At 44.1% G+C, this 16862-nt stretch overlaps 1 protein-coding gene across 4 annotated transcripts in view; it reads left to right on the forward strand.

Moving 5' to 3' along the window:
- PTTG1 (PTTG1 regulator of sister chromatid separation, securin) overlaps nucleotides 1-2000 on the forward strand; it is a 32520-nt gene extending 30520 nt beyond the window's left edge. For all 4 annotated transcript variants that reach the window (XM_052816351.1, XM_052816348.1, XM_052816350.1 and 1 more), the window contains exons 4-6: nucleotides 413-506; nucleotides 1307-1456; nucleotides 1843-2000. In XM_052816351.1, coding sequence (XP_052672311.1) covers nucleotides 413-506; nucleotides 1307-1456; nucleotides 1843-1922 — 324 coding nt within the window. In that variant the 3' untranslated portion in view covers nucleotides 1923-2000. The remainder of the gene's footprint in view (nucleotides 1-412; nucleotides 507-1306; nucleotides 1457-1842) is intronic.
- The last annotated feature ends 14862 nt before the right edge of the window (nucleotides 2001-16862 follow it).

A 16862-nucleotide genomic window follows, 5' to 3' on the forward strand; every position in this document is an offset into this window, starting at 1 on the left:
TGGCATCCTATGAGCTACTAGGAAGAAAAATAACTCTATCCTAGCCAAAACAAGTACACCTACATAGGCACAAGGAGTACAACAGCTTAGGGGGTACTTAATGGCAAAGAAGTGGCTCTAGAGAAAATAGTCTGAGTTACTTAACATGTGAACAAGATATTATCAGGAGTTTAATATTATGAGCCTAAACGTTCTAGTGCTGTGACTTGTTGCCACCGTATATAGTACTGCACTACGTAAACTCAGCTGAAGCATTTGCCTGTCTTGGCTTATTTGTGTTGAAGGTATTGGAATTTAGGCTTGACTGAGAACTGCATGGCAGGCATGCTTGTCTGTAGACCTGTGTAGCACATGAGAGCCACTACAATGGGAAACTACAGTAGCTCAAATAATGTGACTTTCTCTTCTTAAGATTACTGAAAAGACTGCTGGATTAGAAAGCTGTGATGCAGTGGCTGAAGAAGACTGGCCAGAAATAGAAAATATGTTTTCTTTTGATCCTCGAGGTAAGAATTATTGGTGTAATTATTAAAATGAACCATTAGGCTTTCCTGAGTGTTGACGTTGCTGTAAGACTTTGGTCAAGCTGTTGTGGCAAACAAGCTGGCACTGCATTTCTCAAAAGTCCTTTCTTAACCATAAGGGCGCTTGCTATTTCTGAAATACCATCTCATTCTTGTATAAATATTTCTAGCTGCAATAGCTGTGCTCCATATATGTAGTAGTCTGAGTCCATTATTATGGTGGCAGGAAACTAGTTCCAAATAACCATGCTATAGCCTCTTAATTCATTAAATGGCAACTAGTAGACAAGTATTCAAGATGGTAAGTTGTAACTGAAGAGATTCCTACTGCTGTAGGATATAATAGTTGAAGATGAAACTTGTAAAGCTGTTCTGAGAATACCTGCAATGGGCTGTGCTATCTCAGTCTTTCAAAGTGTGTCCTTAAACCATCCAGTTCATGTGGAAGTGAGTGTGCAAAAAGTACTGTACCAAAGACTACTTCAGTGTTGGTGAAACATGCTGTGCTTGATGAAGTTGACTTGGTGTAGTGATTGGAAAGAAATTACTGAAAGCTCCTGCTTTACATTAGCAGCTATGTTATGCAGTTTAGTCTTTTGATAAGTGTTAACGTAGGAGATTTTTATGGACAACTAAGGTGTAACTGCAAATAAATACCCTATAAGAGGGGTCTGTTGGATTGTGTTTTGGACCTGTTCCCACTTCATTTAATCTAGGAGAATGTACAGCTTCCCAGGCTACTGCACAGTATTACTAAACTACAGTCTCTCTTTCTCAAACAGACTTTGAGAGTTTTGATCTTCCTGAAGAGCACAAAGTAAGCAATATCAACCTGCGTGGTGTTCCCCTGATGATATTTGAAAGGACATATGACAGCTGTGTGAACATGGTTCCTTCACCTGTGAAGATCAAAGAGACTTCATGGGAGTCTGGTAAGTGGAAATTTAGCATGATTTTCAGTACATATCGTGCTTATTAGTGGTTTGGGAGGAAAGCTAGTTGGCTGCGGTAGTGAACTGCCATTGCTGTCCTAACTACCAGAATAGCATACTAGTATCAAACAGCTTTTGGTGTATAGTCAAGCTGAATTTAACTCGTCAACCCTACTAGTACAGGTAGTCATCTCAAAGTGATGTTGCTGAGCAATCTTTTGTAGTGCATTGCTAACTGATCAGTTAGGTGGAATTGGCTTATGCAATCAAACAATATTTCCCTTAGGCATTCAAGAGGCTTATGCTAATCCCCTGGGAGCTAGCTTATGTTAGAGTATAAATTCTGGGTTTCATGAGAAACTGATTTGCTCTATTTCTAATTTCAGACTTGTTACAATCAACTGCTGACTTCCTTGCTACCCTGGATGAGATCATTGACATGCCACCTCCCAATTATGACCTTTAATGCATATTCTGAATCTTCTATTGAGTTCAAATTTCATGTAGTTCTGTATTTTAATAAAGGCTAACCTAATCTGTATAATACTGGACTTTTTTCAGTGGACCCAAGATATAGGCAGTCTCCTTTTCAGAGCACCATTTTACTATCTGACAAGCAATTAAAGCAGAGCCTCGGTAAGCTTCTAAGCAAAACTGTGTAATACAGTGTTGTGAACCATATCCTGGAGTTACCACATGCTCTTTAGACTATGTGGTCGTGATAGGTTAAGTGGCCCTTTAGGCCTCACTGTTTACATAACTTTATCCTTATCCATTAAACATGCAAGGGTTTAAAACTAATCTGTTTATCTAGTGTAAATTAAGTACTACAGCTAGTACTCTTCTGGCATTTTTCCTTTCTTGAACTTGTTTTTTCTTCACAGGGGTGGTCTGATAGTATATGTTGGATTGTTATGCAGCTGTAGACTACTTTTAATTGTCACAGCATTATGTGGCTCTCATTGCTGGATACTGTCTGTGTTCTGTGAGGAAAGGCTGGTGGAACCTCATCCTTCAAATTATAAGAACACAAGTTCAATAATCTTTTCTCTTGCATTGTAATGGCCTCAACTCCAGTTCTTCATCACATAAGACAAGTCTGTTGTAGAGGTGGTCAGCCTTCACTTAAGTTAAACTGCTTTTATAGTTCCTGAGCAATACTTTGATCTAGTTGGATTACAGCAGCCTGAGCTGCCTTCAGCTTTCAGCTCATCCTCAAGGTGAATCACAATGCTGTGCCTGTGTTCTGGTCATCTACTAAGGCGGAAGGCCTTCCTGTTTTTCGATGATGTGCCTGAGCTCTGAATGGGGAGAATTGTCATGTCAGATTTAACATTAGTACATTGTGGCACTATGTAACTGCAAGCAGTGGCAAGACCAGCTTTTCAGCTCACACTTAGAGTAGTGTCTGAAGTTACAAGAAATACGCTTTAATGACTGCAGGTTGACTAAAAGATGAAAATACTCTAGCTAAGGAATGGGGTTAATTTGGTGTGGGTCAGTGCTGCATCCCACAGTTCTGCTTCTTGGAGGCATGCCATGGCTGCAACATGACTGCAGGTGAAGATGAGATGCGAATGTGTAACCATGCTCCTTTCATGCTTTCACGTTGTTTCTAGCAAACCTGAAAATGCAGGCAGTGAAAGAGCACTTGTGTTTTCCAATAAGTTGTCTGTTTTGTAGGTGCTGAAGGGAATCTGTTTGCCCTCCTGTGATGACATAAGTAGTGAAGGCTCCTTTTAGTCTTGAAAAGGTTAACAGGTAGAGCAGAGAATACCCATTTTCTCTGTTTCCTAGTTTTGGCTGTTTCCTCAAGACATGTTTCATTTGCTTCATGCTTTTTACTCACCAGGAGGTAGATGGGCCTCTTGGGAATTGTCCTGTTGCAAATTCTGACCTTCAATCTGTTAGGACTAGGAATTTGCTACTGCTGTTTCTGAGTTATCAGGCATCTGATGAAGTGAAAACATTCTGTTTCTTCCTCAAACTTGTCAGGGTACCAGCTAAAGTGTTAAATTGTAATGAATTGTATAATAGCTGATCTTTATCTTCTGTTTCTTGTCTTTGGTTTGAAACATCAAAGAATTTAGAGGAATATGAAACTAAACAAAAAGATATGATTAAGGAAATTCTTTATAGAGATTTCAGGTTTTGGCTGATCATTAATTGCATTGTAATAGTTTTTGGTTCTGAAATAACTCGGCCATCTCAGCTGAGAGATAAGTTTGATGGGTATAGTCTACCAGCCATGGGAGTTAAACCGTAGTTACTATAAAAGAAAGTGACAAAATGCATCTTCCTTTGACTTTTTGTCTTTACCAGTTCAAATGAGCTGGGAGAAAACAGTCCAAGCCCAATTTTACAGAAAAATGCCTGTAACTAAGGCACTGAAACTGGTTGTACAGTGCCATCATGTGGCTGGTTGTTATGCAGCCACACAGGTAAAAATAGTCATTGGTATGCAAAATGCCAGAAAATGTGGTATGAGATCCCATAAGAATATGACACTAAATCAACATAAATGTAGGTTGTAACTTTTTGTATGTACAAACAGACATCTTGTCTGGAGAGAGTCACTAGTGCTTTGTATGTGTTATGGAAGTTTATCATAGTAAAAGTTATTTTTTTGGTTGATTCAAAATATTCACTGTGAGCAAGCATCTAGATCTATTATTTGGACCTCCAGAAATAAGCTTTCTGTGCCATGTCCACATGTGTGTATACATGTGCACATGTCAAAACATTTAAAACATGCTTGCTAGTTGTAGGATTTCATACCAAAATGGATGAGCGTTTGTATGTTTGTAAAGGTGATAATGAAATGATTCAGATAAGCCTCTTGGTACTGATAGACCTTAATCTTGAAGCCCTAAAACTTGTTACTTGTAGGTACAGTGGAATGGGTGTGCAGAAAGCACAGTGTGAGTCAGGCTTGGGAATATTGTTGGTCTGTCTGCATGAGAATGAATGCTGCTACAGTGTGGAACATAAGGTAATAATACTAAAGAAACCGAGTTCACACTATTGTAATCTTATTTTACTTAAATATTAAATCCTTTCAAAGTCTGGGGAAAAAGAAATAGTCATAGGTTTTGTCCTGTCTTTCACCCATCCCCACTTTTTTTTTTTTGTAAAATTATGAAAGGGTGTTTTGGGTGCAGAGGAACACTTTCTGTAGGATCCTTTTTTGGGTGTTTCATCTGATTTTCTACAAATACTGTCTCTTATAGCTGCTGGAAAGCAACACAAACCAGTCAAAGTTAGGTCTGAGTAAGAAGCAAGCAAGGTTTTAAAGATTTTTAGCTGTAAATAATTGAGATCAAAAAGGTATGTTTTATCACATTGCAACACTCCTGTTTTGGCTCAGAGGTGGGCTAGGAATCTTGTGTGTGGAATATAAATCTGTATTCAGCAACACAATGCAAAAATCAGTTTTCTTTATACTACCACTACAGCTAATTAATATTTAGTGCTTAAAGATTGATTAGTTTTTTAAAATGTTGGTCATGATCCTTTTAGTTTAAAAGATTAAAAATAAATAAATGCTAATGTCCAATTTCAGACACATCCATGACAAAACCCAGAGTTAAGAAGTCTCTATAGCAGATGAATGATAAAGTTAACTTCAATTTTGATTAAATTTTAATTCTCAGCACCAAATTTCAGGTGACTGAGAATACTTTTGTTTCTTAAGTAGTGTACCTCGTCTGGGGCTTTTTGTTCTCATTGGGATTTCTGGTTAATGCAGGTCCAAGTTTTTGCTTTTATGAAGCTTTATTTTGTAAACATTCATCAGAAAGATTCATTTGTTTCAGGTGGCTTTTATTTTCCCCATTTCATGTACTCTTCAACTTAGCTGGCTGGGGTTAAAGGGAAATGCATGTTCCTGTGACTAGCATGAGAACAAAGCTGTGATGAGACTCAATCTGTGGCTTGAGCTTTCTGGCTGCAGTGACTTGAGATCACAGTCACAAAAGCATAGCCTCCTAATTAGAAAAATGTAAACCCTCCTAGCCTCAGAGCTGCAAAACTAGCTGGTGTCAGCCCATGAAGTGCTGGCTTCCTGAAATGCAGGGAGCCTGGTTGCTGGGAAATTTGCACTGCTTCATGCTACTTCAGTTAGTGTTGCTATAACATGCAGCTTTTTATACTCAAAGTTTTAATTTCTGTTGTGGTATTACCAGGAATACATGCAATGAGTTCAAAATGTCATGTAGGGTAGTGCTTAGACTACAAAAGTCTTATTTAAAACTGCTTGTAATGTTTTGGTTTACTTGCTTGATCAGTTTATGCTTCCTGCAAAGATCTGAGATATTTGGGATTTTAAATGCATGGCTGTGGCGAACATGAATGCTTTCTTGGTGGCTTGTTCTCAGTTTGAATGAGCCTTAATAGGCCAGTGTAACTGTACTGTGATTGGGAAATCTGGATTGTAACCAAGTACACAGAGCAGGTACCTTTTTAGTTGGTTATCACTCTGTAAAGCATCTTCTTTGACAGCGTTCTGGCTGTGAGAATCACTTTAAATCCTTACCTGAATTTCTGTAAGGAGAACTTGGAGATTCATATAAAAATAATCTCTCAGAAGGCTGAGTAAAATTACTTCAGTGCACATCAGATATTTCATCCTATTTGTAATGTTCTGGCAGCGGGTGGCACCATGGTAACAGCATGTATTATGGCTTCTCACTCCCACAACCTGACAGCTGTGGTGTGATGATGTTTGCCTTTGGTACATCATGCACAGTGCAGGCATCTCTAATGGGTTTCATTGCTTCATTAATGTGAAATGGAGGATGAGAGTCAGCACTAAGGAATTCAGTGTGCCTTTACCCTGTGACTGCAGGGAATAGTATATCAGCCAAGGGCTTTTTTATCTTTCGTTGTTTAGAAAGAACAGAAATTAGAAGCCTGGAGGCAATTGGTCTCTCTAGGGTTAGCAAAGCCATGAATCTTGTAACTTTTAGTTTCACTGTAGTTTTATTAGTGTTAGCAAAGTACTGTATAGAAATACAATAATGTCCCTCTAACTAGCCCCAAAGTGGTACTCGCTGTTCTCCAAGAGACACAGGCACTGATCACATCAACATGTCTGTAATGAGGTTTATATACAGTTTATATACACAATATATATTTAGTAACTGGTTGTTTGGGATCTGACTGCAAGCATGTGTTTCTGCATATAACTTTGCAAAGCATGTAAGAAAAGCATAATTGATAAATTTACTTCTAACTGCAGTTTGGGAGAAGTTAAAAGCATGGTGGGCCTGTTGTGCTTGAATGATCTACAAAATTAGAGGGAAAAGTTAAAAAATATGCCTAATGTGTATTTTCTTGCAGTCAGATTATGAAGAATGCCAGGATGAAAAAGGAGTGTGCAAAGAACTTACTGGGGTGACAACTTACTGGGGTGGGTGTTTTGTGCTTTTCTAACAGGTGAGGTAATCTCTCCCAGTTAACGAAGTTGGAGGGAGGTTCATGGAGCTGAAGGCATACTTCTAGCTCTAGATATTGTGTTTGGTTTTTTTGTGCTAGCCAAATTATTTCTATAAGCTGTATGGAAGGTGGAGCCTTTGGAGGCCTTCAGATTTTAGTCTTCAGTGGCTCAGGCTGGGCTTCCTTTGAGCACTTCTGCTCAAAATATATAGCCAATGGGTAAAAGCATCTTGTAAGTCCCTCTGTATCACATAGCCAGAATTGCTACAGGCTCTGGTGGAAGTGATTCCCCTTTCTATTAGTCAAGGGACAAAATTGAGGTTGTTATGCATAGGGAGAACATGTAAAGACTGGAAGAGGGGAGAGCTTGGAGTCTATAATATATTTGCTTAGAAAACTGCTCTGAGTCAATACTTTTCCTGCAGCTATGAATTCTTTGCTTAAGGGCATATATCAGGCATGTCCTTTATGTGTTTGATGACACCGTCTGAAGTGACCTGAACTGATCCCAAATGCTAACTTTGGGAAAGTTTAAACCAGGAACAAAATTAGACTTTGATCTCATTATGACTAGTAATGATGATTTACACAGCACTGAAAAAGATCTAAGATCCAGTCTGCAAGGATATCACTGAGACGCTAAACTTGTGTTAAGAGTTGCTGAGGACCTTTAAGATTAAGTAAGATGGAGGTACTGTTTTGGTGATGGAGATTCTTTCTCTTGTATCATTTTTCAGTTACTTAAAGCAGAATTAGAGATGCTTCCTTTGAGATGGTATAATGATTGGTGTAGCTGTACACAAACAGATTTGAAAGAGGGCAAGGAAAGCTTTTTTGTATGGGACACCAAAGATTCAAAGAATAGCCAGAATGATGCAGGGTGATAGACAAGATGTGTGTGGAGACATATCCTTCTTGGTGACAACATTTCTCTCACTGTATCTTAAATTTAACTTCTAGCTCCAGTGTGGCCTTACCTGCAGCCACAGTCCCTTCAGAAGTAAACCTGCTCCAACATGGCCTTACCTATGGCTGCAGTCCCTCCAGGGCTGTACCTGCTCTGTCATGGGCTTATCCATGGCCACATGCTCTAGCATGACCTCATGCACAGCCACTGATGCTTCAAGGTGTACCTGCTGTGGCACAGTGTTGTGGTTTAACCCCAGCCAGCAACTAAACACCACGCAGCCGCTCACTCACTCCCCCCCCACCCAGTGGGATGGGGGAGAAAATCGGGAGAAGAAGCAAAACCTGTGGGTTGAGATAAGAATGGTTTAATAGAACAGAAAAGAAGAGACTAATAATAACACTAATAAAATGACAACAGTAATAATGAAATGATTGGAATATACAAATGATGTGCAGTGCAATTGCTCACCACCCGCTGACCGACACCCAGCCAGTCCCCCTGAGTGGTGATTCCCCGCCCCCACTTCCCCGTTCCTATACTAGATGGGACGTCCCATGGTATGGAATACACCGTTGGCCAGTTTGGGTCAGGTGCCCTGGCTGTGTCCTGTGCCAACTTCTTGTGCCCCTCCAGCTTTCTTGCTGGCTGGGCATGAGAAGCTGAAAAATCCTTGACATTAGTCTAAACACTACTTAGCAACAACTGAAAACATCAGTGTTATCAACATTCTTCGCATACTGAACTCAAAACATAGCACTGTACCAGCTACTAGGAAGACAGTTAACTCTATCCCAGCTGAAACCAGGACACACAGACATAACCACAGCCACAGATGCTTTGAGATGTACCTGCTCTGGTGTGGACTTATTCACAGCCACAGATGCTTCCAAGGTGTCTTGCTCCCATGTGGACTCATCCATAGATCACAGTCCCTTCGCCTCAAGTTCACGCTGGAGTTCCAGCCTGTCCATTACAGCAGCACAGAAACAGCAGCGATGCCCTGGCCATGTGCCAGCCCAGGCACATCGCCATTGCTGTTATCAAAATGTTCCCAGGCACAGCAGAGTAAGATAAGGAGTACAGCAAGCAGCGAAAGCAAAAAGCAGCCACTGGCAAGCACTAGACTCTAATACACAGTAAGGTAAGCAAGCCCTATGGCGAGCACAGGAGCTTGCCGATTAATAGCTAAACAGCAGTAACAGCTATAAATTTGATCTAGCACATTCCAATCAAATTTGCCATTATCTTGTATCCTTTGAGCCCCATGTTGGGTGCCAAAAAGGACTGTTGTGGTTTAATGCCAGCTGGCAGCTAAGAACCACACAGCTGCTTGCTAACTCCCCTGCAGTGGGTGGGGTGGTGTGAGGAGCCGAAAAGGCCTTGACTCTGTGTAAGCACTGCTCAGCAATAACAAAAACATCCCTGTATTATCAACACTGTTTTCAGCACAGATCCAAAATATAGCCCCATACTAGCTACTGTGAAGGAAATTAACTCTACCCCAGTCAAAACCAGCATAATAAGTTTCATAGATCTTAAAACAGCTAACAATGTCCCAGAAAACGCTGACTTCTGACCTGAGAAAAACCTTTATTACTTTGCCATATCATTGAGGCATGTTCTGGCAGCAGTGTCCAGTGTAGATGGCACTCACGCTTCAGCTCACAAATGTGGTATTTTGGGGTTGAATATTTTCCTCAGGAAGCCAACTCCTGGAGAAAATACCTAACAAACAGCTGTTTGAGCTATTTAAACAGTTAGGAAAGAATATTTTACTTTTAATGAAAAGCATTCAGTTTGTTTTCAAGTATATGCATTTAGTTTTATTTTCACAATTAACCCTGAGCTTCCTTGATAAAAATGTCTTTTGGAGCTGAACTGTCAGACAGCCTCTCTTTGTGGCAAGTGTGTATTTCCAACTTGAGGGAGGGTCCTGCAGAAAAAAATAAGTGCATGGCTGGGGCAGCTCTGTAGGTAAAGACTTCATTTCCTCTGCCTAGCAGTCCAGAGGTAAAACGGCATCACAATTAAAAATGATCCTTGGGGTGCGTGCTGTAAATCCAGCCTTTTACAGCTCTGCAGCCTTGGTTGAGCCCTATCTTCGCATGGGTGCTCAACAACCCTGTGAGATCTGCTCCAGTGTTTCCTAGAGACCAGATCCTGCATCTTCTGCTCTTTCCTAATTCAAACAAAATCTCCATGAGCAAAACTTTTAGAGAGCACTGAGTAAAACCAGGTATTTCAAAAGTGCTGCATTCAGGAGGGGGTAACTGCAGCTTATGTGGACACATCCAAGCCCCCTTTTGCCTCGCTCTAGATCTGTTGAGCCTTGTGGCTTACCACAGTCCTCTGGCTCTTCTCCCTCGCTGAGGAGCCTGTGCTGTCCAGCCTTTTGGCCCCTGGGCGACTGCGAGCGCTGGAGGAGAGTGCTGCGGGCACAGGGCCCCTGCCAGCTCTCGGGGAAGCGGCCATGGGCTGGGCAGCACCTGCCTCAGTGCAGCACCTGCCTCAGCACAGCTCCTGCCTCAGCACAGCTCCTGCCTGAGGCTTCCTGAAGTGGGGGGGTCTGGGTGGCTGCACCAGCGGCCACATGGCTGCAGGGTGTTTCTTCCAGGACTGCGGCCTCAGCGTTTTCGGTACCTGTGAGGGTGTGTCGCGTTTGTGCGGGATTTTGAATTCTCCTGAATCGTGCTCTAGCACCGCCTCGGGAATCCTACCTTTAGTCCTGGCCTTTGCTTCACAAAGTAGTGAAACTGTCATGTCTCAAAAACCAAACTGCTGCACAAAGTCTCTGCAGAGCGAGCGCAGCTGAGCAGTACTGGTGGGAGCTGCCGTTTTCCTGGTGCTTTTTTCCCCTGTTGCCTGCTGCGGGCTGAAAACTAGTTGAATTCTCAGGTTTGGTACTGCACGCGTGGTGAGAAAGCCCATGGGGAGAACTTCATGCAGTGGAGGCAGAACTGGGTGTGGTTGAACTGGGGAGGGGGGACTGGGAGAACTGGGCTGTCCTCACCGCGGCCGTGAGGTGGGAGCGCCTGATGCTGGCAAGAGAGACAGACCTCATCCCTTTGGTACGGGCGGCTCTTTGCTGTGGTGGCATGAAGGACAAGGCTGCCTTTCTGGAGGAAAGACCCCTCCTGTCAGACTGCTGCCTGTGGGGAAAGCTGGGCCCTTTTTATTGCGGTGACGATCACGAGCTATGTATTGTGTAAGTCCAGTCTTCATCCGTGAATATAGAAGCTAATATGTATTTAAATATGGACATGTTTGTGTGTACTTATCACAAAGATAATTGTTCACAATTCTTATAATGTCATTAATATGTGCATTGACACAGAAGTCACAAGGGAGGGCATTTGCTGTCTGGTGAGGTGTTGAACTTGCCGCGTTGCCGTTCAAACAAGTCTCCAGTGGACGGCAGAGCCAGACCCTGAGTGAAAATGAAAAAGTCAGGGTGGGAGCTCTGAAGGATGAGGATAAAAGGCTGATGACACGATTTGGGTTACTTGAGGACAACATATTTCACCGGTGAGAGAGGGCATTATCACTGTGAATGATCACGCAGGACGGCTGTGGAAGGATCCAGAGACCTCGGTAATGGCATCTGAGGGGCTCCAAGTGTGGGTGCTGTGGAAAGGCAAGGGGGGGGGGGGGCAAGGACATGGCCGACAGCTCTGGGTGTGAGGAGGGGTAAAGGGGGCTAAAGGAGCCGGGGAGAGGAAGCGGCACCCCTGCACCGAGCCCGGGGGGTGAGCAGGCGGCCGCAGGAGATGCGGGGAGGATGGGGATGGGGATGAGGCTTTTGGCAGCCAGGGTTTTCCCGCCAGCCGTTCCGGGCAAGCTGCGCCACTAGAGGGCGCCCCCGCTGCCGGCTAGCCGGAAGAGGGGCCGCGAACAACTTTTCCTAAATGCCTCTTGTGGGGGGGCTGCACGGCGGGGCTGGGCCCCGGCCCCGCGGCAGGGTGCCGCTGCAGGGCAGGGACCCCAGCCCCGCGGCAGGGTGCCGGTGGAACGCGGGGACCCCAGCCCCATGGCAGGGTGCCGCTGCAGGGCAGGGACCCCAGCCCCGCGGCAGGGTGCCGGTGGAACGCGGGCACCAGCGCTGAGCGGGGCGGGGGCAGAGCCCGTGCCTTACGGCTTCCGCGTCCGTTGCTGCTCCGTGGGCTGTGCCGGCCGCGCAGCCGCTGCTGTCAGCAGGGCTTCCCTCCGCTTCCCATTACCATTGCTTTCTACGGCCACAGCACTCTGGGCCTGTGACGTGGATCCCAGTAAGAAGACTTCTGGATCCTGAATTATAGACCCTTGTCTTCCCCGAGGGCAGGGGTTGACCCTTTCTTCAGAAACCAAACAAATGTGTTTTCTTGTGAACTGTGACAGTGTGATTGCTGTGCAACAATGGAGAGTGTCTTTTAATATTTCTGTCACTTTTCTCTCCGCTGCTGCTGCTGCTCAAATTTCTTCTGACACACAAGCAAGATACTGCTGTTAATCTTCTGTAAGTAGCCAGCTAGGATACTGAATATTAGTGGGTTTAAGCAAAAATCTCTGGAAACGTTCACATTCCCCACAGTGTTTTTTTCCAGCTGTGGTGTGAACATGCACTCAGAAGATGGAGAAGTGAGCTGTGCTTCAGCGGGAGCACAGGGGAGAGCAAGCAGAGTTCCTGCAGACATGAAGTGCAGATCATCCCGTTCTTCCTTCTCTGGTAAACTCCCAGCTATCCACAGAGAAACAAAACCAATGCATGCCTGTCCCTGCATCGAGGGATGTCCCTGGGACTGTTGCAGGGAAATCCCAACTGCAGGGCCCTGCGGGCCCTTACTGCTCTCCAGAGCAATATGCGGTTCTGCAGTCTGTGGGGTGAATAATGTGGCCAGCCTTCCTTCTGAAGCTTGGGCAGGTGTGAGAAGTCCACGTGGTGAACAGGTCCCTGCTGGGGTCTGAAGAGCAGCACTGAATAATTCTGCAGGGCAGTGATAAAACGGCTGCTCCATGCGCTGCTGAATCATCTGGCTCGAGAGGGATGGGCTGTGGCATGCAGCAGATCTCAGCAGGCACAAACCCCCTCTGTGCTGGGATGTCCCCATCAGGGGATACCAGCTTTCAGCAGAACTGTTTCCTCAACAGGAATATTTTCTTTGTCCGTTGTTCCAGTGCAGGTTCTGCAAAGTCTCTATGACTCAGCTTTGGAACGAGAAAAAAACCAACACAACAAAACCAAGCTTGAATCAGTTGTTGTTTGGCTTCAGTTTTCTGTAAGCCAGGTGAGCAAAACCATTCCAGCTTCAGGAATCAATAAACTAACATCATGTTTAGCTAACCTTATCATCTTGTTCCTTAATCAAATACAAGGTGCTGCTGGAATTTATTATTTCAGAGGGTTTTGCATTTCATTCAGCGTGGTAGCAACCTCCTTTTAAAAATCTGATTAGCCAGAATTGGGGTTCTCTGTACCTGCTGCTTGTGGAAACTCCAGGCAGGAGAAATAAATTGTGATTCTCTCTGATGGATTCTGTTTGTTTTCAGGGAATGTACCAAGTTCTGTTCATCTAAACATACCCAGCAGCAAACAGCGAGTGACGGTTTCTTTGCTCTGAACCTCTTTTCAGCTTGAAAGCTTTGTCCATACAGTTTTCTTCCTAAGGCTGTTTAGGTATTGCCTAGTCCTTGCCCATCACCTTCCTTCTTAAAAAAAATACACAGCCCTTGAGAGCTGTTTTTAGCAGCTGCATGATCCTTTGTCTGGAGTAGAGCCTATTATGTTTCATCTCCTGGATTTTGTGAAGGAGCTTAAAAATTCTTTTTAGGTATTTTAAATTGTCAGTTAAAGTGTCCCATTCTTATGAAAGCAAGACTTCTAATTCCAAAGCTGACTTACAAAATCTTACTCTGTAAAACTTAGGAATGAAACTTCATTTTGTAAATGCAGTGTGCCCTGGTTCCAGAAGCGTGCTGACCTATCAAACTACGTGCGAGAGAAAAAATCAAAATCAAATTGGAAACATTCCTGTGGGAAATTGATTCCAACAGCACAGCACTTTTCTAAGAATAATTATTCCACTGGAAGGTATTCAAAACTTGCAAGTTGCAACCAGATACTGCATTTTGCTTTTTACCTTCTACCCAGTATTGCCCCAGCCTTTTTTTCAGATAAGAAGTTCTCACTCAACAGCTTCTTTCAGTGTTGGTAAACCTTCCTCTGAAGTGTTTTGTTCTTCTGTGCCCATCTTCCCACGCCTTACTCTGAGTTTCTTTTGAAACTAGGAAGGATTTGGAAATGCTTTGCATTGAAATCTAATTGCCTCGAGGAGGCTCATGTTCTACTTCATTTGTGTCCTGGTTCCCCAACCTGGTATATGTGACCATGCTGTGACTCTTAAGTCTTTTGCTACAGTGGTTTGCTGCTTTCTAGAAGCTTATTCTAAGCAGAAGCAGAGGGCAAGGGCCTTTTCTAGTGCTGGAACTCAGCCAGTTCTGTCTGTCCTTCTCCAGATTTTTTTTTTTGTCAGTTGGAACTAGCATCCTATTTTTCTGATTAATACAGAGAGCAAAAAATGATTTGTTCTCCTAATAGCTTCAACAGTATGCTTGAAACAGAGGCCAACATATTAGGAACCTGATGCACTATCTGTGGAACAGCTAATTCTTTAACTATTTTGCCCTATTTAGGAGTCTTTGAAAGTTGGTGGGAGTTTGTTACCAGTCTAGGGTCGCGGTGCTTGTGCGACTCTCTGGGCTTAAGGGCTGAGTGTTATTTCCTGGTACAGCAACTGGGAATGCAACATTTCTGTGTGATGGACAATACTGTCAAATATCTAGACTATAATTTTCAAAGCTGTCTGTGTGACTTCAGAACCCAGGTTCTATTTTTAGATGTAGCTTGTGTGCCTGGAGGTACACCTACAAAAGGACCTGGGCCTCTTTTTTACCTATCCTCAAAATGCAGATCCTCAGAACTCCTGCCATAATGCTGCTGAGCTGCAGTAGCACTGATGACTTATGGCTCTTCTGTTTACTCCAGATGAGTTCTCTGATAAGCATCTGTTTCTAGGCAAGCAGCTAGTCTTGTTTATGCCTAAGCCCTGCTAAGATGTTCCTTGGCCTCCTTGTTCTGTGGAGGATGATGTGACAGTGTTTTCAGAGCAGTTTCTTCTCATGTGGGACGCGGGCAGAGTAGGATGGCAACTGAGGAGGAGGTGTTGGTGTTTCTACTTCCAATGGCACAGTACTCATCTGAGTGCGTGAGAGGCCAGTGTTCAAATTTCAGGATGCTTGATGGGACTCGAAATCTCGATCCCAGCTGAGTTATTCTGGAGGACTCTTCTCAGCTGCTCCTCCTGAGCAGAAGTGCTCAGGAGGCTTCGGTGTGCCTGGGCAGGGTAGGGACGAGCTGGTGGCTTGGTGGTTAGGCTGCTTCTACAAAGGAGAAGGAAAACTGGTTAGAAGACAGTCCCCTGCATGGAGAAAATCTTCCCTCCTTTGGGCAGTGGTCGGTGAAGAAGCGTCCCTTTTCCTCACTGTTCCTGCCCGGCTGACGCTCTCTGCTCTCGGGTCCATTCACTCTGGTTCTGGACGTCCGGGTCCGTGTGCCGTGGCTGGGTGTCTGCGGTGGAAGGGGTTGCTGTTCGCTGTCCCTCCTGCTCAGGGCTGACTCACTTCCTGCCTTCGTAACTGGTTTGAAACCTTCCTGTTTTCTTTAACTTCTGTCTGCAAAGCATCTAGTGAAGCCATCTATGAAGCTTGTGACAGAAATTGTACTGTGCTGCCTGGTACTACTTTGCATCATTTCTTTTCGCTCAAGCTGGCTGATAGGGCAGCAGTAGATTTTTTTTTCTTCCCCATTGAAATGCTGCATTCATTTTAGCGATAGCCGTTTGTCACAAGCGCAGGGTGCACGCGAGCCCAGGGCTTATCACGGGCAGCAGCTCTCAGGCAGGAGCGAGGCAGCAGAGGTGCTGCAGGCCAGGACCGAGGTGCGGTGGCGGATCTGTGGGTTTGTGTGGGGTCTGACTGCGTTGTGCCGGCTCTCACAGTCTTGCTTTCACAGATGTTTAAGCCAGTCACGGCAAAATAGTTAAGAGAATGATAAACCTGAGTAGAATAACTCTGGCAGGGTTTTAAGACACTAGGACAGATAGCCTGGCTGTCGTGGGGGACTCTGAGCAAAGCTGCAGGGGTCGCGGGCCGTTCTGGTAAGATCCAAGCCCTCTGTGCAACTACAGAGCAAAATTCTTCCTTTAGGATAAGAAATATGTGCATGTACATGCACTCACGTACACAAACAGACTCTGGGGGGAAGGTTACTGCCTCTGTATGAATCTCTGCAGGCATTTCCTACTGGGAACACTTCCCAGTTCAGAAAAACATGTCATAGAGGGTAGCTGCAGCTCTCCTGTCTTGGCATGTTCCTCCCTCTTTTGTGAGCCGTGTCCACAAGCAGAGCTCTGTGGCTTCTGGAGGCTGCATAGGTCATCAGGAGTACACAGAAGGCCTGTTCCTACCATCCCCTCTCTACTCTGCTACCCAAGCATGCCTTACGTAGCTCTGCACTGCCTGCGTAAGAGGTGGGAGCACTGTGTCCTAATTTATATGCCCATCACAGGGCAAAATAAGAATTGGCTAATCAAATCCTACCTGGCTTGTGATACGACCATAGCCTTTGTAGATGTGCAAAGTGGTCTATGAAAGGTGCATGATTTATGAAGTATTTCCTAGGTTTCTCTGTCAGGCCAATCTCTTTTGAATCAGTTGTATTGGATATTAAAGCAATGAGACAGAAATCAGTGGGAGAGCTCATAAAATTTGTAAGTCAATTCACCTTAAAGTAACCTGACAACTAGATGCACAAAAGTAAAAAATAATTTATGTTTTTTTGTATAAGGCTCTATATTCTAGAAAAAGATCCACAGAACTCATCTCTCAAGGGAAACCAAGTGAAAGTTTGCTTTTAACAGTACGGAGGGAGAAATTCCAGTTTCTTCAAAAGTAATGTGGATTTTGCCATAGTTTTCAAAGGGACCAAGCTCCAGCTCCTCTTGGAATTCATAACTCATGGTATTATCT

Source organism: Harpia harpyja, chromosome 20 (genome assembly GCF_026419915.1).
Source record: "Harpia harpyja isolate bHarHar1 chromosome 20, bHarHar1 primary haplotype, whole genome shotgun sequence".
In the NCBI taxonomy this organism is placed as follows: domain Eukaryota; kingdom Metazoa; phylum Chordata; class Aves; order Accipitriformes; family Accipitridae; genus Harpia; species Harpia harpyja.